The 27829-nt window shown below is 40.4% G+C and overlaps 1 protein-coding gene across 9 annotated transcripts in view; it reads left to right on the top strand.

Moving 5' to 3' along the window:
* The window catches only part of TNRC6B (trinucleotide repeat containing adaptor 6B), a 201436-nt gene that overhangs the window by 109299 nt on the left and 64308 nt on the right, over positions 1-27829 (top strand). For all 9 annotated transcript variants that reach the window (XM_060245405.1, XM_060245402.1, XM_060245403.1 and 6 more), the window contains 2 exons: positions 17089-17176; positions 22036-22057. In XM_060245405.1, coding sequence (XP_060101388.1) covers positions 17120-17176; positions 22036-22057 — 79 coding nt within the window. In that variant the 5' untranslated portion in view covers positions 17089-17119. The remainder of the gene's footprint in view (positions 1-17088; positions 17177-22035; positions 22058-27829) is intronic.

Here is a 27829-nt window from a genome sequence, read left to right as displayed (position 1 = left end):
GGTACAGAGTTTGACTGCCAGCATTCAAAACAGTAAAAAAATATTTAATTAAAAGAGAAAAAGAAAAGAAAAGAAGAACAAAACAAAAGCAGTTGCATGTAAAAGGTTAGCACAGCACAGCACCCGCCATGACAAAGAAAAGGTGGTTATACACGCATCCTACTGTCCCTGGTCTAAACTTGCCCTGCTTTGTGGATGACTTACTTGGTCTGACTGCCTAGGGGCCTCCTTTTCCTGAGTAGGTCTATCCCACAGTCAGGAGCCCCCATGCTCACAACCTCCTCCTTTGAGCGCCAGCTGAGGACTGCCTTTCTTCCTGGTTAACTCAAATGCAAAGGACAAAAGAACTTCCTGCCGCTCTAGGAGGCTTTCCCCCTAGAGTTGCTGGTTTGGCTCTGGAAGGGAGGGGGGGTTGGAGGGAGGCTAGGCCAAAGCCTGCTTAGCAGTTTCATGTTCCCTCCCAACTGAGATGGCGTTTCTCCACACCCGCCTTTTGAATTGACAGCCGTATACTTCCGAATAGCTATTCGGAAGCATACGGCGAGCCATATTCAGCTGCCATGTAATGGGCGCCTATGGGGATCGGCTTCAGCCTATTCCGTATACAGCCGAATCAGTGGTGATTCGGCTGTAAATACGGTTTGGCCGAACCGAATGCACATCCCTAGTGTGTACTTTCCTATCTGCAAACAATGTCACCTTTCAGTCCGATGTAGGCACCAATTTTGGCTTTGCTATATGTCCTATTTGCTATATCTCCTATTCTCATTTGGGAGGGACGGTGGCTCAGTGTTAAAGCATCTGCTTGGGAAGCAGAAGGTCCCAGGTTCAATCCCTGGCATCTCAAAAAAAGGGTCCAGGCAAATAGGTGTGAAAAACCTCAGCTTGAGACCCTGGAGAGCCGCTGCCAGTCTGAGAAGACAATACTGACTTTGATGGACCAAGGGTCTGATTCAGTATAAGGCAGCTTCATATGTTCATATGTTCTCTGTGTCCATTTCTGTTCCTGTAAAACGTGATGAAAATATGCTTCTTAGCTCCCCACCCCCCCCAGTGGTGAAAATTGTAGTTCATGCTTGAATTGTTTCCAAATTAGGCTTTCTGTTTTGACAGCTTCACTGTCAGCACTATCCAGAACACTTTCACTGAAATAATTCAACTTTTGTCATTTGTGCCATATGAAATACTATCCTTAAATCTTGCCCTTTCATTGCTAGTTTGTGAAGTACATGCTCCTTAGTAGAAATTATTTAAAGAATGCTTGGAGTTCTGAGTAAGTGTGCATAGGATTTAGGGTTTTTTCTCATAGGATTAAGTTCTACTTTGAAAAGATACATTTATTGATAACCTTTAATTAAAGCTCTTGGGTAGAATAATTTTTAGAAATTATATGTATGTTTATAATGATGCCGTTTAGTCTGGGGAAAGCTATTTTTAAGCCGGGGTGGAGAAAACACCTATTTGGCCAAAGTTGCATATAAAGTAGTTAATGCTTAAAACCTTGACTCATTCATTGCTCAAAAATTGGGCACTCTTATTTCTGCCTTTATTGTGCTCCGCTTTATAACTCAGATATTGACATTTTAATTTTGCATTGGATTTTTACTTTCTACTCAAACCTTGTTTCAGTGGTTTGCTGTTTACTTTTTAATGTTTTCTTTACAGGTTGGATATATTATAGAAAGCTATTTACAGTGCAACCCCTGTACACAAATGCTACCCACAAGTGTGCTATCTTCACATTACAGGCTTTGTATAAATGTGAATGTGCTAAATGAAAATGTTGTGGGCTAACTAAAACACTTGTAATGCAAGCTGTTTTTGTGATGTGGACTCCAGTTTTAGTAGGATATGTACAGTGCTCCTGTGTACTGTCCTGCATTTTACTTGCCAGCCTCCCTAAAAGCTTCTGTCTTGCTCTCTTTATTTTAGCAGATTAGATGACCATTTCATAGAATGGTCAGGCACTCTACTTTTCTGCTGTCTACACTTACAAATTGCAAGATGACTTTAGCAGAAAGATTAAGGAACTTTAGGGAAATAGTGGATCATAACTTCTTACAACTAAAGCTCACACGTTGCTTTTTATTTGTATTTACTTGAGCATTTTATCTTGTGTTTTAGGCAAGTAAACATTAAAACCAATTATAAATGTATGTTAATATTAGACTCAAATGTAACTTTAAAAAAAAACCCAAAAATGTTGGACACAACTTGTAGCAGACACATACTAAACTAGTTTCAAGGCATGATTGCTTGACGGATCAGCTGACTATTTCTAAAATGTCTTTACTATTTTCCTGAAATTTGAGTGAGCATGCTTAGAGTAAAGACAGTGCAGAGAATTCTACTGATAGTGTGCCATAACAAAGAAGTTCCTGGATCTGGTTGCCATTCAGTGGCATATACTGAAGAGGGCATGCTCTGAGAACATTAAGTCAAGGGTGGTTAGAAAGTAGATCATGATCCACCAGCAGATCCAAGATTAACTGTGTTGGATCTCCTCAAACTCCTGACTCAGTAGAAAATGTTATTTAAAATTTATTGATAATTTTGCTCAATCCCCCATATTCCTGACATTTGAATTGGTAGTATAATTGCCTACCTGTGACCATAACTTTGTATAGCATTAGAATTCAAAGTTGGAATCCTGATATAGAGCAATTCAAATGTGCATCTGTACTTGTACAGGTGTTCCTGACTGATTTTGACTCCTAAAAGAAACATTTTGCAGCTGCAGCCTGCTGGTAAATTCCTCAACTCTGGCAAAAGAGAAAGTAACATCCCACAAGCCTGAAATCTGCTTTGCAAACAAGTTCATATTAAATAATGTACTTGCTGATTTGGAGAAAAAAGAAAAGTTGTGGCGAGACAAGTATGGGTCAAGACAGCATGTATTAGAGTGATAATTTCTTTGGCATAGGAAGAATCCAGGGCAGAAGAGGCTGAGCTCACATCTATTGTATGTTTAAAAGTCAATTTCTTTAGCAGTTTTCCTACTAGGCAGCATATAGTGAAAACAGTTTACTTTCTCCTTTTTTTTTGTTTTGAAGGAAGTGATACCTCTACCTTTCTCTCATAGATGATATAAAGAATAGCTATGAGTTCTTTGGAGTTGACTGTAGTATAAACATATAAATTACATTGATTTCAAGTTTACATTTTTTTTCAAACTTTTCATTATTTTAACTGTATACTTATTGCTTTCCATGGCAAGTATGCACTTTTGCATTTATTACTGTTTTTGTAGCAGTTATGAATGGATGTATTATAATTCTGCAGTGATAACTTTAGACAGCTATTCAAGTTGTATCAAATAAAAATAGATTCCAATTTATTTTTTTTTTAGTGTGTCTCTCATTAAGATTCATTTTTGGTTACTTTCCCGGGAAAACTATTCTGTAGCTTTAGAAAAATTAGCATTTCCCCCTCTCATTTATAGAGGAAAAGTTGCAAGACTTAGTTCTTTGAATAAGAGCTCTGCATTATGGTAAGAAATACAAAGTGTTGAGTTTTCTTTAAAACAAATGACCTGAAAGGCTTAAATAGGGGCTATGCTAATTAGGTTACAAGCTGTCTGACCTTCTGTCTTCCCCCTCTCTTCCATAACTACATTGGGGAGGGGGGCAATAAATAGTGAGAAATTAGATTCCTGGGCACCTTTCCATCTCTGCAACACTAGTTTAGAAACATAGATTTCCTTGCTGGAACTCAAGCACTTAAGGATTTCCTGCCTTTGCATGTAACAAAGAAGAAAATAAAAGATTTCGCATATTGATAGATGCCTTGGATAGGGACTGCATTTGGGGTCACAGTATGTGCAAATTCATTAACTTTAACAGATTGCTCCTTAAAAGGAACAAATAAATGCAAGAGCCCAAGCTGTGAGGCATTGTGGTCTAGCTAAGAACAATAGTTCCTTTGTTTACTTTGCAGTTTTGTTAGTTTAAAAATAATCATTTTACATTCACTGTTCCTGAACCAAAATAGGCACAGGGAAAAATCCTTCAGATACTGTGAGATATTACTGTGAGATACTGTGAGATATTACAGATATTAGCATCACTCAGCTGCCAGAATCATATGTTTGTAGTCTTTGCAAGAGAACTAGTGTGGATGGAGGAAGTCAAATTATACTCTTTCTTTGCTATCCAGTATGCCCACAAAGTAACTCTTCTTCGAGAATTAACTGAATACTTTCAAAAATGATTTGGATGAAGGAATAGAGAGAATGCTTATTAAATTTGCCAATGATACTAAATTGGGAGGGGTTGCAAATACAATAGATTTGGATCTGGATCGGGGTGGCTCGGCAGTGCTGATGCTGTTGGACCTATCAGCGGCATTCGATACGGTTGACCATCGGTTACTGACTTGCCGCCTCGCTGACGCGGGGATTCAGGGGCTGGCCCTGCAGTGGCTTTCCTCTTTCCTCGAAGGTCGGGGACAAAGGGTCACAATGGGGGAGAGCTATCCCGGAGGCACACACTTAATTGTGGAGTGCCCCAGGGAGCGGTTCTCTCCCCAATGTTATTTAACATCTATATGCGACCTCTTGCCCAGATTGCCCGAAGGTATGGGCTGGGGTGTCACCAGTATGCTGATGACACCCAGCTCCATCTACTTATGGACGGTCAACCGGTCTGCGCCCCAGAAAACCTAGATCAGGCATTACAGGCCGTGGCTGAGTGGCTCAGACTGAGTGGACTGAGACTGAATCCTGCGAAGACAGAGGTCCTTTGTTTGAGCCGTCGTGGACCGGGGGGGGCTGGAATCCCCCTGCCGGTTTTTGACGGTGCGCCGCTGACGGCAGCGGACAGGGTCAAAAGCCTGGGGGTGCTACTGGAGCCGTCCCTAAAGATGGAGGCTCAGATAGCAACCACTGCCAAGTCCGCATTTTTTCATCTTAGATGGGCAAGGCAGTTGGCCCCCTTCCTGGACCGCGACGACCTAGCAACAGTGATCCATGCTACGGTCACCTCGAGGTTGGATTACTGCAATGCCCTCTACATGGGGCTGCCCCTGAGCCGGACCCGGAAATTGCAGCTGGTGCAGAATGCCGCGGCCCGGCTGTTATTGGGCCTCCCAAGGTGGGGGCACATTCGGCCGGGTCTTCAGGCTCTGCACTGGCTTCCAATAATATACCGAGTCCAGTACAAGGTGCTGGTCATTACCTTTAAAGCCCTATATGGCCTGGGACCTGCCTACCTGAAGGACCGTCTCTCCCCACACGTTCCCCAGAGAGTACTGAGGTCTGGGATGCAAAACCTTCTCACCATCCCCGGGCCCAAAGAAGTCCGTCTCAAGACAACCAGAGACAGGGCCTTTTCTACAATGGCCCCCACATGGTGGAACCAGCTGCCGGAAGAGGTGAGGGCCCTGCGGGATCTTACTCAGTTCCGCAGGGCCTGTAAGACAAGCCTCTTCCGGTTAGCCTACGCCTGACTAGATAAATGTAGCTTATCAGACTTCAGTGAAATATACTGTATAGTTTTAATGTTAAGATTTTAAGGTTTTTAGGTTTTAAACGCTTCGACTTTTTTAAATGTAATAACTTTGCACTCTGTTTATTGTTTTATCGTTTGTTGTGAGCCGCCCTGAGCCATTTTATGGGAAGGGCGGGATATAAGTCATAGAATAAATAAAAATAAATAAATAAATAGAAGACAGAAACAGGATACAGCAGTGGTGGCCAATGGTAGCTCTCCAGATGTTTTTTTTTTACCTACAACTCCCATCAGCCCCAGCCATTGGCAATGCTGGCTGGGGCTGATGGGAGTTGTAGGCAAAAACATCTGGAGAGCTACTGTTGGCCACCCCTGGGATACATGATGACCTTGACAGGTTGGGAAACTGGGCTAAAATCAATACAATGAATTTTAACAGAGATAAATGTAAAGTTCTGCATTTAGGTCGGAAAAATCCAATGCATGGTTATAGGATGGGGGAGACTTGTCAGTAGTAGTATGAGCAAAAAGGATCTTGGTCTTAGTGGATCACACGCTGAACATGAGTCAACAGTGTGATGTGGTGGCTAAAAAGGCAAATGCAATTTTGGGCTGTATCAACAGGAGTATAGTGTCCAGATCACGTGAAGTGATGGTATTGATTTACTCTGGTCTGGTAAGACCTAACCCTGGAGTATTGTGTTCAGTTTTGGGCACCTCATTTTAAGAAGGATATAGACAAGCTGGAATGGATTCAGATGAGGGCGACGAAGATGGTGAGGGATCTGGAGACAAAGTCCTATGAAGAAAGGTTGAAGGAGCTGGGGATGTTTAGCCTGGAGAGGAGGCGGCTGAGAGGTGATATGATCACCATCTTCAAGTACTTGAAGGGGTGTCGTATAGAGGATGGTGTGGAATTGTTTTCTGTGGCCCCAGAAGGTAGGACCAGAACCAATGGGTTGAAATTAAATCAAAAAAGTTTCCAGCTCAACATTAGAAGGAACTTCCTGACCATTGGAACGATTCCTCGGTGGAACAGGCTTCCTCGAAAGGTGGTGGGCTCTCCTTCATTGGAGGTTTTTAAACGGAGGCTAGATGACCATCTGACAGCAATGAATCTCACGCAAGGTTAGGTATTGTTATCTGGTAATTAAAAAGCGTAGATCGTACTGTAAGTTGAGTTATTAGTGAAGGATTAGTTCACTCCAGAATTTTAGGAATTATGGCTGTAACTGCCTATTGCCATGTTCTTAGACTGTGTATTATCTTATTTTGTATGCTGGTCTTATGACTCTTTTTAAATAAACTTTGCTTTGCTTTGACAGCAATGAAGATCCTGTGGATTTAGGGGGAGGTATTTGTGAGTTTCCTGCATTGTGCAGGGGGTTGGACTAGATGACCCTGGAGGTCTATTTCAACTCTACGATTCTGTGATTCTAAAATTACTACATAGGAAAGTTTATGGGTGTTCAGTACGCTGTGTGGCTGGCTTCAGATGTGGCTTGTAATTTCACCTCTGAAGTTATTAGCAATAATTGAGCCAGGATTGGAGTTAGCTGATAGGATTCCATAGTGTTGTTAGCACCATAAAATCTTTGAGTACCTCTGTTGCATATCAAGCAATTTGGATTGTAGCTTGATTGAAAAGTTTTCCTACCCCACAAAAAGGTGGCCTACTTACTTAGATAAAAGCATGTTATAGCTTTGCAGAATCACAAAAAAGACAGTCAAAGATTAACAGCAGCAGAACTCTGGCTACAGCTGTACCTACATATAACGTTGTGGGTTGGATCCTATAAATATGTTTCACTACTGCTGGAATCATCCTCCTCTGGAATGAACCTTCTGCTAGTGTACTACTACTGTTTCATTGGAGCAAGGCTCATTCTACCAGCATAAGGCTCCATTGCTAGCAAAACTGATTTATAGGGTTCAAACCAATGTTATTACTGGGATTCAAGGGAGGATGCATATATCCTGAACAAGTATGTATTACAGACTGATTGCTATAACAGTTAAAAGCATACTGGTAAGCAATGAGATCTTTAAAAGCCAGGGGTCCATGAGGATTTGAGGGGAGGGGTGACTCACAATTTAGAAATCTGTCCACCAGCTCTCCCTCTCCAGGATTTTTTGTGCTATCAGGGGCTTGCATAAATAAGCTCCCCACCCCCAAGACACTTGATTTCCCTTGGCATGTTATGATCCTGAAGCTGTTCAAAGGTTTTTTTTTCTCTTTTTGTTTAATTCACAGTCCATATTTTCTGCATACCTGTAGAAGCCCTGAGAATACAGAAGGCCATACTTTATCTGTGAATGTCCCTGCTGTGTGGCTTTCACTGTCCATACAAACACAAGCTCATTTATTCAAAAGGTAGATCCCATGAACTGTCAGTGGAAAATAGTCATGATTACTGATATTTTTCATCTTCCCTTCTCTCTAGCAGTTATATCAATCCTGGAAAAGTTTATTCATGGGCTCACAGTATGCAGTGCTCTAATATGGATTGGGAAAGTCTAGTTTCATATGTCTGGTGTAAGCAACAAACAAATTATAGAAGGGTCCTAGGTGAAGCTTTTCCAGTTACACTAGATATTCCTTCCTCAGGTCAGTCCAGAAAGTCATAACCCTCCTGTAATCTCCCCTCTAAAATGATCACCTTGTCTGTTGCTTCAGTCATCAAAATTTACCCTTCAGAAAATGGCATGGTAAAGATTTAAATTAATTTTGGTTTATTTAAACACACGGACAGGGAAGGAGGTCAATATTTACATCGGGTTTTTTTGTTTTGGATTATGTAGGCAGAAATTTAAATATAAACACAGAGCTGTATTTTAGAAAACTGACTTCACCAGAGATGGTTATGGATATAAAACTGTTTAGCTTCCCCTACAGGTATTTCAGATGTTAAAATGTTTTGTCTTAGAGGTTACCCTTTACACATTGTAATCACACAGTCTTGTGTGTACTCTGCTGTGTCCCTTTTGTTAAGACTAAAGTCTCTCTATTAGACCCCCTTTTCCTCTGGCAAGAATTCTGTCTTTTGGCTTGTTTAGGGCCTTTCAAGGCCACCTCTAAACCCTTTGCCAAATCCTTCTCTTCCAGACAAACAGTCTTTGTACACCGGACCTTAAGTTTAGAACTGGAGAACTACAATGCCCTCTCAAAATGTGTGTTTCTTTGTTTTTCACACACATCATTTCTCGGCCTTTTGGCTGTGATCAAGTGTGTGGTGTGTTTTTCACACAGACTATTTAACTAGTTGGGAATTGTCTCTGACCAGAGCCCTCTTCTGGTTTCAAAGTCACACCACTCTGGCTCTGAACTAGACTCTGCTTCAGGAGTAGGCTCTCCTCACATTACAGAGACTCTCAAAAGCAACCACTCTCTGATTCTTACACTCTCCAATTGTCTTTCCTTTTGACAGCAGAATTTCCCCCAATCAGAGTGAATTCCATTAGCTGTCAACCATACCAGCTAACTCCCTCTCATCCAAGTATTGCTTCCAAGCATGCAGTTGCCTGCTGTCCATCACACCTCCTTTCATGGTATTAGCATACTGTTTTCCCAGAGTGTGAGGGTGAGAGGGCAGGTGGTGTTGGCTATCAGCAGCATTGCAGTGAAGGGGTGAAATGTGTGAAGGAAGAAGACATTTAAAAAGGCAGAGTAGAGACAAATTTTTAATATGTTGCCTGATCCTTGCAGTTCAGCACAACTGGAGAGGCTGTGAAGTAGCACAAGGAGAGTGAGAAGAAGAGGGTTACTCCCTGTCCAGTGATTTCAGTGATGGAGGAGGAATCCTTGAGGATCGTATCAAACCTGATTCTCCCTTGCTAGGATACTATTTTGATCCTGTTTTGTTTTTCTTTGGGCTTTTACAATTGGTGTGCAATCCAATTGGTTATGTTTTGGGTCTTTGCTAAAGGTAATGTAGAGGGGGCACAGAATGACTGCATTTAGTCATATGGAAGAGAAGAAAGTAGAAAACGCATCAGTTAAGGCAAAGGGTGATTTAGTTGGGATGCCTGAATTATATGAGTGGCTGCCCTGATCAGTGGATTATCTAGATGGGCAGCCATGTTAGTCTGTAGCAGTAGAAAAGAGCAAGAGTCCAGAGGCACTGTAAAGTTAACAGAATTTGTGGCAGGGTATGAGTTTTCATGAGTCAGTGCAGGCTTCTTCAGAATTGAGCAGTGACTCAGGAAAGCTCATACTCTACCACAAATTTTACTTCATTATTTAGTCTCTACAAGATGGAAGCCACCATTGACGGTCACAAGAACAGGCAGTAGCTGATCTTACCCATTTGCAGGGTGGCACCTTTAGAAGACACTTTGTCATTTTAATTTTCACCACAGCCTGTGAGGTTGGTTGAGCTAATAGAAAGTATTTGTGATCGCTAATTCAAATAAAGGGGGGGGGGTCCCTCAGAACTTCATATTCTGTTCCCCGTTACACATTTCCTCTCATTATCAGCTTACAACCTGCACACAAACTTCACTACTGCTTAATAATAAAGGGTTTTTTGTTTGAATTGTGTTGTTGGGATCCATCTTTGCCTCCCTCAGAATTTCTCTTCTGTATTGATTGTTTAACTAAAAAAGGGAGAGAGAATTTTCTAAAATTGAGCTCTCAGACTTGGGCAAGTAACTTTTGTACTTTGACCAATACAGGGCTAACCTTCTGACATTATATGAGATCCTCAGACTGAAAGGTTTTCCTTGGTGCCCAGTTGCTGTCATGCTACAGTGAAGCATTTCTCCAGGCTGACTTTAGTTCCAACATGTGAGCATCTCTCTTAAAATCTTCTGTATCTAGGGGAAATAGTGTATGTAGTGCAAATTAGGCATATGAAGTCTCTAAAGCTCCATTTACTTTATGAGAACATTGTGTCATTTTATTAATAAAATACAGATTGCATTCAGAAGCTCGGGTGTTTTAAGTACATGTTTTGTGGAACTTGAGACTTGGGTTAATGTTTGGAAGTCATAAACATTCCATTTCCTGCCGTAATATATAGATTTGTAGGACTGTATACCCAGATCTGGATAGCCCAGGCTAGCCCAGTCTTGTCAGATCTCAGAAGCTAAGCATGAATGATCTCGGTTCATATTTGTCAGAATGAAGGCAACAGACTCAGGTCCCTATCCAGTTCCTCCTGCTGTACTTTTCCTCCCAAACAGGGAAATACTGAATGACCAGTTTCATCCAAAAAGAGACCTAGCTGGCCTACTAAGGCAGCTAGGAAGAGATTGGAGGGCAGTATTAGGCCTGAAATACCTCAACAGATGTATCAACAGGTTGAAATTAAATCAAAAGAGTTTCTGGCTAAACATTAGGAAGAATTTCCTGACAGAGCAGTTGCTCAGTGGAATAGGCTTCCTTGGGAGGTGGTGGGCTTTCCTTCCTTTGAGAGGCTAGATAGCCATCTGACAGCAGTGCTGATTATGTGAAATAGGTAGATCATGAGAAGGAGGTCACGAAGGGTTGCATCAGTGCTTACTTCTCATGGTCCTTTCTTACATGCCCAGGAAAATACTGATTGCCACTTTGGGGTCAGTCAGCAGTTTTTCTCCAGGCCAGTTTGGCAAGGGATCCTGGAGGTTTTTCCCATCTTCTGAGCATGGAGCAAGGGTCACTGCTGTTGTATGTGTGTGTGGGAGGTATTTGTGAAGTTTCTGCATTGTGCAGGGTGTTAGACTAGATGACCCTCGAGGTTCCTTCCAAATCTATGATTCTATGATCAAGTTGAGGCAATTCAGGATGGAGACTCTGAGATCTATCACAGAGAACTTTCAACCAGAGTAGTATCTGACTCCAGTAGACCTACTGGAAGGATGCCTTCACATTCAGATCCTTTCCAGGCATAGAAGATTCCTTCAGTTCTTTCCCACAGATTATCACCTATAGTTCAGAGTCCTGCCATTTGGTCTCTCTACAGTCCCAAGAGTGTTCATGAAGATTTTGATCAACCCAGTCATAAAGTTAAGGGAGCAAGGCATTCACACGCACCCCTGTTTAGATGACTTGTTGATCAGGTAAAGCTCCGCGTCCAAGTAACAAGACACAGACACGCTATCCATTGTCTACAGTCTTATGGATTTCTGTTGAGCTTACAGAAACGTTCTCTACATCCCACACAGAGACTAGAACATCTGGGCATCATGTTGGACACATTGTGCAATTGTCTGTTCCTAACAGAAACAAAAGCAAAGAAAATTAGGGCAATATCTCAAGCAATCATCTAGAGCAAGTCTACATCACTGATGACACTCTCAAGATGATGGGCTTATTAATTTTGAGCATCAACACTGTCGAATGGTGTCAGCTACATACAGGACCATTACAACAGTCTCTGAGGTTTTTTCAGTCCCAAATTATGAACAAGAGGATCTCTCCATCAAATTTCCATTGACAGTTAAAACTAGTTTGAACTGGTGGACAAGAACGCTCAATCTTCTACAGGGAAAAAATATTGTATTCTAGAGGTAAAGCAGATCTTCATGGTCCTAGCCTGTTCCCCAGGTGGGGAATGATCCTAGAAGACCCCCTCCCTCCCCATTACAGGGTCAGTGGGCAAAAATTAAATGAGCTTCCCTGTGAAACTCCTAGAACTTTAGCCAATACATGTAGCCTTGCCACCCTCCAAGCCTCATGTAACCAGTCAACACATGCCTATCAGAATAGACAATGTGTCTGACAAAACTTTCCTCAACAAACAAGAAGGATCCAGGTCTTCAGCATTCCACAAAAAGTCAATCAAGATTTTAGTTTGGGCAGAAAAGAACCTGGCATCAATCAAGGCGGAGAATATAAAGGGCTCAATAAATATCCAGGTGTACTGGGTCAGCGGAAAGACCATTTGGGAAGGGGAATGATCCCTGAAGAAAGATCTCTTCCAGTTGATCATGTACTACTTTGGCCTTCCTCTGGTGAACTTATTTGCTTCTCCAGACAACCACCAGGTGAACCATTACTTCATCAGATCCTACCATCCTGAAACACCAATGCCTTGACCTCTCAGTGGTTACGTGGTCTACAGTTTGCCTATATACCTACTCCAGTTCTTCCCAAATTAATCAGGAATATCTAGGAACCGAAGGCAGAAATTTCAGTAGCACCATATTGGTTTAGGCAACCATATTTTTCTGCTCTTCAGGAACTGGAGACTCAATCACCATCAGAGATTTCAGTGTCACTGGACATGATTCGGCAAGGGCTGGTATGGCATCCACATCCAAAGTGGCTACATTTAACTGCCTGGAGATTGAGTGGCTAGGTTACTCTTTGGAAGTGATAAACACCATGCTTGCCTCCAGAAAACAATTTACTAATAAAATGTGTAATATGTCTTGGAAGGCATTTGTCAGATGGAGCAGAAGAAAGGGGGTCAGTCTTTTAAAACCAAAGATAAAATCTGACCTGTCCTTCTTACAAGATACCCATGTCAATGGTCTAAAAGCTTCTACACTAGATGTTAGGTCACAGTCCTGATGATGGTGCTCCCACATTTCCAGGGTCTCAGTCTCTTCAAGCACGTGCACATTCATCAGATTATCAAGGGCACTGCCCTAAAAGATCCACCACAACTACAGGGAATTAAACTTTGTGCTGTCTGCCCTTACTAGACACCTCTTCGAGCCTATTAAAGAGACCCCCCCTTAAGTAGCCAAGAATGGAAGTCTTATTTCTTATAGCAATCACATCAGCAAGGAGCGCGTGTGAGTTGGGAGCATTGTAAGTCAATCCTAAACTGTGTGTCCCATCCATAAAGATAAGGACTTGACCCCCCACCTTTAAGCCAAAGGTGTCAAAAACAGCCATCAGTAGTACCCTCATGGTTTGCATTATTGAAGCCTATAAAGTTAAAAAAAATAGAAATACCAACAAAAATTACTACTTATTCTCTTCAAGTGCCACAACCAATGCAGCCTTTGACAGGCATGCTACAGTTGAAGAGGTATGCAAGATGGCTGCCTGGTCAATGATTTCTACATTCCTAAGACCAGTACAAAAGGAACATTTTCAAATAAGCTGATGGTGCTTTTGGCAGATGAGTATTCCAGCATATTCTAGAAGCAGATGATGATAACCCACCCAGAAAATGAGGACACTGCTTTGGGAGGTCCCACTGAGATGTCCTCCACCTCAGAGGGAGAACAGACCACTGGATACTTACTGTGAAGGGTCCTTCTCCTCTGAGGAAAGGAGGACATCTTGTCCCTCCCAAAGCCATTGTCATTTTTCTGTCAGCAGGGCCACTTCCTGTTGTATTGTTATTTTACCTTGCTGTTACTAATTTCTTCTCTCTGGTTAGTTCTAGAGTGTTGATCTGTTCTTAGTTTAGGTAGTTGATAATTGCTTTTGAAGTTGTCAGAGCCAGGGAGATGGCAACTTCCACAAGGAGACAGGAAGCAGAAAGAGTTTGTTCCTACCTCCCTGAATGAAGGGTAGGAATCACCCACCAATGGGGAGCCAAAGTGGCTTTGAAGAGTTTTTCTCAAATATCAGAATGTACTCTTTTTTAACTTGGAGAAATTGTAACTGTTCATTCTATATCCCCTGGGAGTTTCTGACACAAATATCACATTTCCATTCCTTTGTAGATGTGAAGGCCTATGGAAAAATGGGGCAGGGGAGAACCTGTTTCCAAAGACTTTCCCCCCAATTTTTCCATTAGGAAAATTTAGGGGCACATTTTCAGGAAATGGATCACTTTTTTCTGTTAGAATGAATAAATGTTAACTCAGGCAAGCTTTTGCACATTTGAAATCTACAATGTGAAAAAGCCTTGAGGATTTTTCTCAGTATTTTCAATAGAAAATTTGGGAAATTTGTGAAGTGCTAGGAAAAATTGTACTGTAGACTTCATTTAAATGTAAATAATGTCAACAATTAATGTGCTCTAATATGTCCTTGGCTTTTCTTGAGCAGGAGTACTCAGAAATGCAGTTTCAACTGGCTTGGTGTCAAGGGGTGTGGCCTAATATGCAGATGAGTTCCTGCTGGACTTTTTCTACAAAAATGATAAAACATTATTTTAAAGTTCAATATTCTCAGTGTTACAATCTTTAGCTTAATATTCAGACATACTGGTAGTTCTATCTGTCGTGACTCTTGGAATTTCTGTTCAAAGAATAAACTTCCTTCTGTTTTACTGGGGTTTGTTTTTTACCCTCAGATTTGTTTTCATCAGCCTTTTCCCCATATCTCTCCAATGGCAAACATTAAAAATACATGTGCTACAGTAGCGTAAGGTGTGGCAGTTTGCAACTCTTTCTAAAAAATCTTATTTATTATAGAAAAAAAGAAAAAAATCTTACAGAAAATGAAGATATTTATACTTAAAATTCAAGAAATATTCAAACTAATGCACTTTTATGTGCTGAGTTATAGCTTATGTAATTTATCTGGCAGTCAATAAAAGAAATTTAGATCTGATAGAAAGTAATTTTTGCATCTCAAGTTTTTTCCAAAACTTTTGATTTTTTTTTTCTGGGGATGGGGAACAGGCAAAAATGTTTTCTCCATGGCTTGAAATTTCTAGAAACATTATGTCTCTATATTTCTTGTCAGTCAGAGCAATGCAAGTAAGAACAGTAGGCAGTAAACGCATTCAGATCCTGTATAATTGGTGTGTTCCATATAAAGGTTCTATGGTTACTATAAAATGAATAAGTTTTAGTCACTCAGCAAGGAAAAAGTAACAGTACATCTAAAACAGAAAAGAGAGAGCCTATTTTGAATGTTTTTCTTTACACACATATTTCTGGCATTTCTTTATAGATGGGCAGAGATTGTGTAGCCATATTGAATGCATTCTGATGAAGAGTTCTAAAACATTCAAAAGCTTGCACTGTTTTGTGATATTTTAGTTGGTGGTAGTGAAAGGTAGTATACAACTTTGAGGGATCTAGAAACAAAAGTCACAATTGAGTGGGCTGTTTGGATTCAAAGTGTGTGTTTGTAATTTCTCAATATATTCTTGTATATCTGAGGAGTATCCCATAGTCAGGCTATGTTGTCGTTGTTTACTGCTATAAAGTTATCAGTCTCCGCACTCAGAAACATTGTGACTATGATGTATTCTTCCAGCAGCAGGTGAGGGCTGCTAAGGGCCAAAAGTAAAAACAGATGAGCAAGCTAGGGCCTAATGTTGGTAATGGAGACATTTCAACTGTGTTCAACTGTGATTAGTCATTTTAGATATGTGATCAAGCAGTTTATCATTTGATCACACCAGGGCTTTTTTGAGCAGGAATGCAAAGGAACACAGTTCCAGCTGGCTTGGTGTCAGGGGGTATGGCCTAATATGCAAATGAGTTCTTGCTGAGCTTTTCCTATAAAAAAGCCCCGTGTGAATCAATGGTGATGTCAGGGGGTGTGGCCTAATATGCAGATGAGTTCCTGCTGGGCTTTTTGTATTTAAAAAGTCCTGGATCACACTGAATAAATATAGCTGGGTGCTATATAAAATTTCAAAATAGTCTAAGCATTACAGCATGTCTGCTACTTATAGAGCAGAAAACATGTTTAATTCATGGAGATTATTCTTAAATTAATAGGACTTGGATTCAGTGTCAGCAGAGGGAATGTAGATTTCCCCCTGCAATCATTTTTGACCTCCAGAAAGGGTATTCTTGGGGCTGTGGGACCCCTGTGGGCAAGCAGTCTTGCAATTGAGTGGGCAATAGTGATGGCAGAGGAAGGGAGTAAAATCGCCCTTTCTCCCTCCGTTTCCATCAGCAGACCTGCAGTTATGAAAGGCATTCCTTTTTTTCTTCATTACTACATCTACCCCCAACCCTCATGGCTGCTTGTTCACATGGATCCATGATCCTAGGAGTCAACTTTTTGGAGGTAAAAGGAACTACTACGCAGAAAAGAATATGGGAGAAATCAGCATCTGCTGAAGCATCTGTAGATCCAAGCCTCAGTCTTGGTCTTGGCTTTTTAATATAGCGGCATAGCATTAGATGACCTTGTCTTTAAGTAACATTGTAAATTGGTTAGCACACAATCAGCTGATGATGCTTGCAGTTAGTCTGCAAACTTAATCTTTGCTCTGTCTTCAACTTGTAAAGTAGCAAAATACAATTGCCTACACTGTCACAGGACTGTAACCTTGGATCTTGCACAATACATTATGAATTCTAAGGCACATGTTGGCAAAGTATGCAGCAGCTCAGAAAAGTTTTTTTTAAGTGTCCAAGATAGGGACAGCTAACTAGTGACTGCCTAAATTGCAAGCTTTGAAGTGTCAGTATTTTAGTCAATATAGTTGTTGTTTTTAAACCCTACAAGGAAAAAGTATCCATACTTAAAAGTATTTTGCATCTTTAACTAATAGAACTGGTGAGATGTTAGCATAAGAAACTTCCAGGGGCATGATCCTGCATATTGGTACTTTCTTTGGATTTAGGTTTCTGTGATGTTCAGTTTAGGGCCACTTTTTAGGTACACTCAAAAATATGCTCATAGTTTGATTTCAGATCTCAGTGGTTAATGCTTTAATTAATTAAAATGTTGTTTGGTGTTTTATAGAATATAATATATCTGGTGTCATGGGGTTGTATGTCTTTTAGGTGGAATAAAAATGTGCAAATGAGTATATAATTCTGTATTTTAAACTTTTAATAGAGAGAAGGAGCAAGAAAAGGAAGAACAGTTAATGGAAGACAAGAAAAGAAAGAAAGAGGATAAGAAGAAGAAAGAATCTACTCAGAAGGTAGGCCAAATGTTTGACTGCCAAATTTAAGGGCATTCATTTGTTTATGTTGAATGATACAAACATCAGCGCATACTTCAAAAGGTGATTGTTTTCTGTTATCTTGCTAGTGTTTGCTCTCCTACCTTCCCCAGGATGCTGCATGTACACATCAGCTTCCTTCTCTGCTAGTCAAAAAGTCCTACTAGTTCTTGGATGCTAGAATAGGAAGAAGTATACTGACTTGTGCATGCAGTTATGCCAGCCATTTTAAACCTGAGTCAATTCAGATCCCACTGCACTTGGAACTGGTTCATTCTGCATAGTTTCCCACTTAAGCACTAATTTGGTAGCAGTTCCTGCTTTTCTTGGACATATAGGTAAATAGCCAATTAAATCAAGCTTACAAACATTTTAGGATATTGCATGTTCCTAGAATGCCGTCTGCGTTTATAAACACTGGACTCATTGTACCAGTCACAAATTTCTTCATTGAGTACATGGATATAACCTGTTTGGAGGGGTCCCCAGGCTGAGATCAAGAAGTTAATGGTCTTTATCTTTCTTTGATATATGAAAATGCAGAATTTGTCATTGTCCATAAAAATGTATTCCAGAATAATTTGGGATCCAGTTCTTAGTAATAGCTTGAATGAAATTACACTTAGCAGTTTTAAGTATTATAAATATTTAGGTAGATCTGAGAGGGTTACTGTGTTTAAATTCAAAGATGTTAGCTGTAGCCTGCTTAAACTGTTACACTAAATACAGTCCAGGGGAAGGTATTAGTTGTTCAAGGATTCTATGTACATACAAGAATGTTAATAATTTTCAGTTTGTTACATAGTAGTTTTGTCATGTTTGTTGGCATATGGTTACAAGAGCTGTAGAAAATGTAGTGAAATATGTGCATCACTGCTGTCCACTAGTTTCAGGTTGGTTACAAAATCATTTTATTGCTGTCACTGAGATGTAACTATGCTACCAGCATAGCAGCAGAAAATTACTGCTTCAAACTGTTCTTTGGAAGTATTCAGCAACTAAGTAACATTTGAGAATTCTATGGGGGGGAGGGACAGGTCCTGCATAAACAATGACATATTATTTCAGTGATTTTTTAAAAAGTTGCAAAGCGTGGGAGACACTGACCAGAGCATGTGTTTCCTCAGCAGGTTAAGCATTTCTGTAAGTGCTTCCAGAGGGCACTGTACAAGAACATTATAAAGGCAAATCCTTTAGATTAGTAGGGTGTTACTTATAAGCATTGTGCTTGCAGTTTAAGTTTTATTTTCAGATATGAATTAGTGCTGTATTAGAATGTTTTTACTGCTTTTATGATGCTAATATGCTTGAAGAAGAACCTCTGGGGAGAATTTAATGTGTATATCTGGTGAAGTCAATGGGGAATAGTGGTGATTAGACAAAAAGGAAATGGATTAAAATAAAGGACACTTCTTGTTATATAAATTAGTTTTCTTTACTGGTGTCAAGGTTTTTCTTTAGAAAGCATTTTCACATGAATCCAAGGGGAGGGGCCAAATTTCTGCAGATTCATCAGAGGAATAATTTTTTGGCCTTCTGAATTAAAACTATTGAAGAATAGTTCTTTATAGATCCTCAGCCCTAATAATATGCAGGTACAGCAGCCTGTCAAATGTAGTGGAACTGATGACAATCTCATAAGATAGAGAGGGCCTATCAGATTTCTTACCAAATTTGTGAAACAATTGGGGTGATTTATACTATATAACTCAGCATACTGGTCCATAGATAATTACTATCACAACCACAGTGTTGGATGGTGGTTGCACAGGTTCTAGACCTCCCTTGTATATGTATTTGATAGTTCTTTATGTTCATCATTCTCTGTTCTCACTAATAATAGAGATCAAATATTTAGCTGCCATTAGGGCATTACCAAAGCTACCTTTTATAATGCTTGGGAGCAAATGTAACATTACTGCTGATCATTGTCTTGAGTCCCATTGCAGCTTGGCTATCCTGTCAAAATATTCTAAGAGTGTACAGTTACAGCTTTTGCTGTGAACCTGTGAAGACATCATATTACTCCCTTAGTGGGAGCATAAAGGCCTTGCTGATTTAGATCAGGGTTCCATCTTGCCTTGTTATAATTGTTTTTAAACAGTCTCATCTTATCACTTCACTTTTAATTTTGGTGCAGCTGTTTCGTCTCTCCCAAACTCTGGCTGTTTAATCAGTTAATAAGCTTCTCCTTTTGTTTTCTGACACAGAAGCTGCTGCAGCTAACGAACAACAGCTGATGTTTTATAAAGTTTTACAAAGTTTTACATTGTCCCTCAAAGACAGGGTGTTTTTTTTTTTTTTTAAGAGTCTTTTAATTAATCAGGGTTCTCGCTAATGTGCCATGTTTTTTCCTGACTATGGCAAGCCAGGTGTCTCCAGGGGACACTAAAGCAAGGCTGACAGAAATAGGCCTCCCTGTTCTTCCTCAGCATCTGGTATTCAGAGACATATAATGCCTTTGAACATACAGGTGATATACTATTATGGCCTTCATGAATTTTCTGAATCCCCTTTTAAAGCCAGTGGCAGCCACCACTTGTTAGTGAATTCCATGTTCATCATGCATTGTGTGAAATACTTTCTTTGTCACTCCTAACTCTACTGACCATCAGTTTCATTGGGTGGTCTTTGAATTCTAATAATGTCAGAGAAAGAAATTTTATTTTTAAACTCTCTCTCCCATGCTCCTTCCAGTGAATGAATTTCAGAATAATTCATAATTCTTCAACCTCTGAATCCCCCAGGCCATAATAGAATTCTGAACTACCTATCTTCAAACACTTTAGCCTTTCTTCTTAGTAGAAATGTTTTATCCCATTGATGATTCTGCTTGCCCTTTATTGCCCCCTTTCCAGCTTCCTTTTACTTGTAAAGTAACTCCACAGTAGTTTCTCCTTTTCCAAATCAGAACACAGGAATCTTTTTAGTGAATACAGACATAGTTTGCTGTACTTTTCATGTTCAGTACTTGTAAATACATAGATTATTTAGTTCATGGACATTTCTCACATTATGGAGTAGCAAACTCAGATTTGCCATTGAGCTTCCCAAGGTCTTATTGCAGCTTGTACTGTTCTCTCTGCTCCCTCTTGGCCATGTATCCTGCATACAAGAAAGTTGTGACCCACTTTTGAATCCAGACTCACAGTTAGAGAACAACTGGCCTAACTAATGTGCCATGTTTTCCTCCCTGAAAAGGAGGAATGAACCCAGAAGAAGCCAAATGAACCTTCTGGTTAAAGCGTTTGAGGAACAGGAACTTGACCGGAACATATTAATTCTTGTGCTTGGTGTGGCCTTTTGAATGGTTATATTTGGATTTAAATTGCTAGTCTCCTTGTAGCTTTTGAAGTGCTGCTTGCATGCTGCTTTGGATTGGAATCTGCCTGTCATGTATTTCAGATGATCACTGGCAAAACTAATGAGCTTTGCTAACTCTTCTAGGGCTCGGTGAATAAAATGCTCTCAGCATTGATGTTACTGGGCAGCCCTATTTCAGATACAAGAGTATATTCTGTTTTGTTTTACACAGTTGGAAGAAGAAAGAATTGTTTCGCTGTGTGTTCTCATTGTACTAGAGAGATTTGGTTAGGTTGATGCAAACAACAAATTCACATTGTACTTTCATTATTATAGACTGCAACTCTGCAGCAACCAGAATTAGGCACTGGCTCAGCAGATTCTTTTGGGAGGTATCCGGAAGCATGACACATGATGATCTTAGGGATTTCACTTTATTATGTGGAAGTGCTTGGGACTGACAGGTTCAGAATTATATAGCTTCATGTTCCAAAACGTAGAATGTCAGGGGATCTACTGGAGGCACATTTGACTGTACAGTAATTGGAAATCTTACATAATAATAGTGCAAACTCAAGCCATTACATTTTAGTTCAGTTGCAATTCATCTGTGTCTGAAATTGTCAGTAAAGGTTGAACAAAAAGTTCAGCATATTGAAACTTTATTTCAGTTCATATAAAACAATTTACAGTTTAAGAGTACAGTTCTGATTTGTAGGACTTTTTAAAAAATGTAGTTATTCCCTTTCTTACACACATTATATATTTAAAAGCTGAATTTCTATAATTCCCTTTCCTGAGGGTGTGAACACTGGGAAGATACTGCACCTTTTGCTACTTGGGACCTGAATAATCATAATAGATGTTGTCTTCCTCCAAGGGCTTATTTAAATAATTATGCATATGCTAAACTTTAGATCAAAGATTAGAATACATTTAGATACCAGCTTGTACATGACAATTGGAAAGTATTCTGCAACATGGAGTGCTGGGCCAGCTTGAGACAACAGAAGTCTAAATCATGGCTTGGATGACCAGGAACAAGCTTGCATGATTCTCCTCTCATATTCTAATTCCTGGCTCCAACTCCTGGTTTCCTTTGACCAAACTAGGCAAAATATTGTTAGTGCTAGTCAGACCATGATTTGCAAACCTCCTTCAAACTGTGGCTTGGACATTAATGTTAACGTAGTTGCCCAATTCAAACGGCTTGGCATATTGCACTTAGAGTGATGTGGAAATGAAGGAGGGAGTCTGAAAATGAGAGTGGACAAAGATGTGCATGAACATGCAGCATACTCTTGAACCTCCAAACCATGGTTTGGATTGAACCAAAGAAATAATCAAGGCTCACTCTATTGTGTTTTTGTCATCCTCCAGTAAGAATAAATGAGTTTGGGGCAAGTTTGTTAAAAATTTGCATATGCCTAAAAAGTTCATCTTTTCCTTTATGAATAATTTCACCTTGAAAACAGGCTAAACTTAACCATAAGAAATCTGCATCTCTTTTATTTTTCTTATCATTTAACTTACAGGTCACAGATCAAAAAACCAAAGGTAAGAGACTTTTATTTTTCTGTAATTATAAAAACTTATTTTGGCCCTTGAATAGGCCTTAACAAAAAATTCTCTACCATTATTAGGGAAAAGATTATCCTACTCTACTGATATGAGGTAGCATTGCAATAGCCAGAGCATGGGGGGAAAAACTAACTGTATATGGAACATGGAACAAAAAACTATTGCATAAATATCATAGGTTAGTCTGTTACAAAGCAGTTTCACTTTACCGAAGCAGTGGTGCAGTTTCACTTTACCAGGCTCTAAATATCATTCTGCTAGTCAGATGCCTGCATTTTTACTTGATTTAAGAGTCCAGCAAAAGTGGGGGAGAAGCCCCAGCTCTAATTTGGGGAATTAATGGAAGTTGTTAATTGACTGATAAAAGTTGTGCTATAATGGAAAATAAATACATTTAATGTGATTTCTGACCTGGGGATGAGCATGAACCCTCCCCAAAAGTGGTTTGAGGTTCAGGGCAGCCCCCAAACTCACCCAAAAAGGCCCCACCCAAGCCAGTCCAACTGTGGTGAGTCGCCGCAGGGAGAAAGGGGGCAGGGGCTACCCTCAAAGGGACTTCCTTTTCACCTTTCTCTCAGCCATGGCTTATTGGGGCTGGGGAAAAGGGCAAGATGCCTGGGAAGGTTCAAATGGTTGGCAGCTATTTAACCTGTCAGTTTTGTTTCCTTCTACTTTGGGAGAGGGGGAACAAAATCAAGGGGTTTAATGTGGCAGCCATTTAATCCATTGGTTTTACTTCTCTCCCTTCAAAGGGGGGGGGGACACAAAACTGTGGGTTTTAATGGCTCGCAACCATTTAAACCTAACAGCTGACCAGGTCCACCGACCATTTAAACCTAACAGCCATCTGATGGACCCTGCACTGCTCAGTTTAAATGGCAGGCCCCAAACAACCAAACCAGCTACAGATTTGGTAAATGTTTGGGGAAGGCACCTTCCCTGAGTATCAGTTCACGAAGTCCAGACTGGTTCATCGTTATTCTGATCTATACATTTAGACATGTTTTGCTGGAGTCACAATCCACACTGAAATTTCTTTATTTAGGCACAGGCCCTCCTATATTATAGAGTTATCATAATTTAAAAATGGATTTGTTTGTCTTATAATTGATATGTGTTGATGAACATATATATGAACATATGAAGCTGCCTTATACTGAATCAGACCTTTGGTCCACCAAAGTCAGTATTGTCTTCTCAGACTGGCAGCGGCTCTCCAGGGTCTCAAGCTGAGGTTTTTCACACCTATTTGCCTGGACCCTTTTTTGGAGATGCCAGGGATTGAACCCTGGGACCTTCTGCTTCCCAAGCAGATGCTCTACCACTGAGCCACCGTCCCTCTGCTTAGTTTTCTTTGAAACTTGTTCTACAACCATTTGGATTACTGAAATATGGTTCTAGAATAAAAGATAAACACTGTGTGAGCTCCTGAATATAATTCACATACACAAGGTTCCTCAAATTTTGGCTTAGCATAGTTTTCAACTGTTATTTCAGTTCCTGATTAAACCTATCCTGGAGACCTCAGGCTCATTCCGAGAATTAAATAGGAAGATGGTGTCAGCTCCTCACTTTATTCCAGGCTTTGGATAAATTCAAAAGCATAATTACTACAATATATATATTTTTAATATAACAATTTTTGAAATTATTTTTTTATTTCTTTCTTAATAAATCTGATACAGAACTTCCTGTTTTCATTCCACCAACTTTAAATCACACTTGCTATCCATTACCCAGTTTGAAATAGCCTTTGCCAACTTTTTTAGATTGTCTGGCATTATACCTTCTTGCATAATTTAGCATCATCTACAAAGATAACCATCTCTGACTCCATAGTATGTATGAACAAGTTATATAATATGGATTTTTTAAGACTTTGGGTCACACATATATGCAAATCTCAGTTGATTAGTTTACGTTTGATGACTTGTACGCAAGTAAAGTGCCTCCATTGAAATAATATTGCCTGAGCGGACTTTCAGTGGTATGAAAATATTAATTGATGGTGCACACAAATCATCATTTGATACTACCATAAGTGATAGATATGCATGAAGAACTATGGGACGCCTTCCATCATTCTGTTTATCTTATACATATCAGTAGATATAGCACCAAAGAAGTTAATTTTATATATTATGGTTTTAATAATTGCTTACTGTTTTATACTAATATTGTTTTATAATAGATTGTTATAATGATGATCCTTTATGATGTTAATATGCTGTTAGTCACCCTGAGCCATTCACAGGGATGGCAGGATACTATATATATGTGCGTGTGTGTGTGTGTGTGTGTGTGTGAACTAGTTAATAGTCAAAAGGTTTTTGAAAGTCCTATTTAAATTTCTCAAAAAGTTTATTAAGGCAGGACTTCATTAATGCTTTACAGTATGCTAATATGGCCATAGGTTTGGATCATAGGTTTGGAATTTCCTGCATCTCTTCTCCTGAGAGAATGTGTTGATTAATTGCCAGTCCTTTAGCACACAAGCTGATTTAACTGGTCGTTTGAGAACTCATTGCAGTGATGTCTGCTTAACTGTTATTTTTTAGCTTGTCAGATCTGCAACTTCATCTTTTGTTATCTTTATTTGACACAGTTCATTAGATGTACCCTTACAAAATTCTAGTCAGATGTTAGAATTTGTCCCACATCTTCTGTGGGACATAGTTCAAATAATTCATTTAATTTTTATGCAATTTTCTGGGTTTTCTTTCAATACTCCTGTAATTCCCTTGTTACCAAACAGTCCTAATACTTATCTGATTGGGTTATTTTCTACTGTCGCTTGTGAAGAAATTTCTGTTCTGTTCTACACCTTTAGTGCTTCAGATTTCTTCCTGGTTTGTTTTGCTGGCTGAATTAAGTGAGATCTATGGGTGTTTTGTGTTGGCATACAGTGGGGTGCATTCACACTATGTTAAATAATGTATTTTGCAACTGGATTTTACTGTTTAAGAATAGCAAATGCTCAGTTGCAAAACATGTTATTTAGTGTAGTGTTACTGTGAATGCAACCAGTGTCTCCTTTGAGTATTAAGAGGGAGCTTAGGTGTCCTATACGGGACATTGTAAATAGATCCCTCTCGGAGGGCTGTTTCCCAACACCTCTTAAAGAGGCAGTGGTCCGTCTTCCCCTAAAAAAGATTACATCAGACCCGACCGAATTGGCACATTACCGACCGGTCTCAAATTTACCCTTTTTGGGTAAAATCATTGAGAGGGCAGTGGCGTTACAACTGCAGAGTTTCCTGGATGACACTTCCGTCTTAGATTCATACCAGTCCGGCTTCCGCCCAGGCCATGGGACGGAGACAGTGCTTGTCGCCCTCATGGATGATCTCCAGCAGCATCTGGATCGAGGCGGTTCAGCAGTGCTGCTGTTGTTAGACCTATCGGCTGTGTTCAATACGGTCGACCACTGATTACTGACCTGCCGCCTTGCCGATGCAGGGATTCAGGGGCTGGCCTTACAATGGCTTTCCTCTTTCCTGGACGGTCGGGGACAAAGTGGCGATTGGAGGAGAGCTATCCCAGAGATACCCACTTAATTGTGGGGTGCCTCAGGGGGCAGTGCTCTCCCCGATGTTGTTTAACATCTACATGCACCCCCTTGCCCAGATCGCCCAGAGATATGGGCTGGGTTGCCACCAGTACGCTGATGACACCCAGCTTTATCTACTGATGGACAACTGGCCTGCTGAGGTCCCAAAAAATCTGGACCAGGTGCTGCAAGCCGTGGCAGGCTGGCTCAGGCTAAGTGGGTTGAAGTTGAATCCAATGAAGACAGAGATCCTGTGCCTGGGCCGGGGTGGTCTAGGAAGGGAAATTCCCCTACCAGTCTTTGACGGTGCACCACTGAAAACAGTGTGCAGGGTCAAGAGCCTGGGGTACTACTGGAGCCTTCCTTGGCAATGGAGGCCCAGATAGCAGCCACTGCTAAATCCGCCTTTTTTCATCTGAGACAGGCGAGGCAGTTGGCTCCCTTCCTGGAGCACGATGACCTGGCAACAGTGATCCATGCAACGGTCACTTCGAGGTTAGACTACTGTAATGCTGTCTACATGGGGCTGCCCCTGTGCCGGACCCGGAAACTGCAGCTAGTGAAGAATGCAGCAGCCAGACTGTAATGGGGCTCCCTAAGTGGGAGCACATATACGGCCTGGGCTGCGGGAACTGCATTGGCTGCCAATTGTGTACCAGATCCGGAACAAGGTGCTAGTTACTACCTTTAAAGCCCTATATGGCCGAGGATCTGCGTACCCTTAGGGACTGTCTCTCCTCATATGTTCCCCAGAGAGTGCTTCGATCTAGCTCCCAAAATTCTGACAATCCCTGGGCCGAAGGAGGTCAAATTAAAAACAACAGGAGATAGGGCCTTCTCGGTTACAGCACCCCGTTGGTGGAACCAGCTCCAGAGGAGGTGCGGGCCTTGCAGGACATTAACCAGTTCCATCGGGCCTGTAAGACCGTCCTCTTCCAGCTGGTTTTTTAATGTGGAAGTAGTATTCCTTCTTTATGCAAGCTATGTTATATGTGAAGCACCAAACTGATCTGTGTTTTAAATTTGTTTTATTGATTTCTGTTTTTATGTTTTAATGGGGTAATTTGTTTCTTTATTATCTGATTACTGGAAATATTGTATTTATATTATGTTGTTATGTAAGCCGCCCTGAGCCTGCTTCGGCGGGGAGGGCGGGATATAAATTAAAAATTATTATTATTATTATAAGACAGACATCTAAAAGGGTGATAAGAATATTCAACACTATTTCAGGTTCCTCTAACCCAGGGGTGGTTAGCGGTAGCTCTGCCTATAATTCCCATCAGCCCTAGCCATTGGCCTTGCTGTCTGGGTCTGATGGGAGTTGTAGGCAAAAAACATCTGGAAAACTCCGTTGGCCACCCCTGCTCTAACCTAATATATCTACCTGTTTATGATAAAGGACAGGAAATTCTTTGATCATTATGATCTGATAATTCAGATAGCAGTATAATGGTTGTGGTGACCAGAAATGACATAACATTCTAAATAAGATAAAAACAAAAAAAACTTAAGAGCCTGCCTGTCTACAGACACCTATGACAGCAATTTCAGCATAAACCCAGACTTTGTAGGTACTCCCTGCCTGAATGTGATTCTTACTTGCCGTAGGTAAGCAAGTGATCACCTGTTTACAAAAGCAAACTACCTCTAATCTCTCCCTTTTTTGATGTTCCTTTATCAAACTTTAATTTCTCCCTTTGTTTTTGTCTTCTGTGTTGCTTAGATTCATGGAGAAAGTGCTAGGGAAGGTTGAGCTCCTCCATAACACCCTGTGGGCATGACTGTGTACACTTCGATATTGGGGGTTCACCAAGGTGGCTGTCTGCATTCACAGCCTTCTCTTTTTCCAGAAGGATATCTAGGAACTCTGGATTAAATACCATTGGATCCTGGATGGCGTTATAGCCATCTTTGTTTCACTGCAGTTGGTGTACTTTAATTTGATGCTAGTGTAAAATTAAGTAGGTGTTTTTCCTGGTATCGAAAAGTGCCCTGTGATAAACTTTGTATGCCTTGATAGGGAGTATTGCCTTTTTCCTTGTAATTCTAACATAGTTTAATGGTAAAACAATGGTTTATTATTAAAATGGGGGGAATTCATAGATAATGTCGAAAAGACAATACATTAAAGAATAACCATCCATATAGTTTGGTCAGTAGTTTTGATTTAGACAATTGTTTTAACAACTCAGAAC

This window comes from Heteronotia binoei, chromosome 8 (genome assembly GCF_032191835.1).
Source record: "Heteronotia binoei isolate CCM8104 ecotype False Entrance Well chromosome 8, APGP_CSIRO_Hbin_v1, whole genome shotgun sequence".
NCBI lineage: Eukaryota > Metazoa > Chordata > Lepidosauria > Squamata > Gekkonidae > Heteronotia > Heteronotia binoei.
This window is presented reverse-complemented; position numbering and strand designations above follow the sequence as displayed.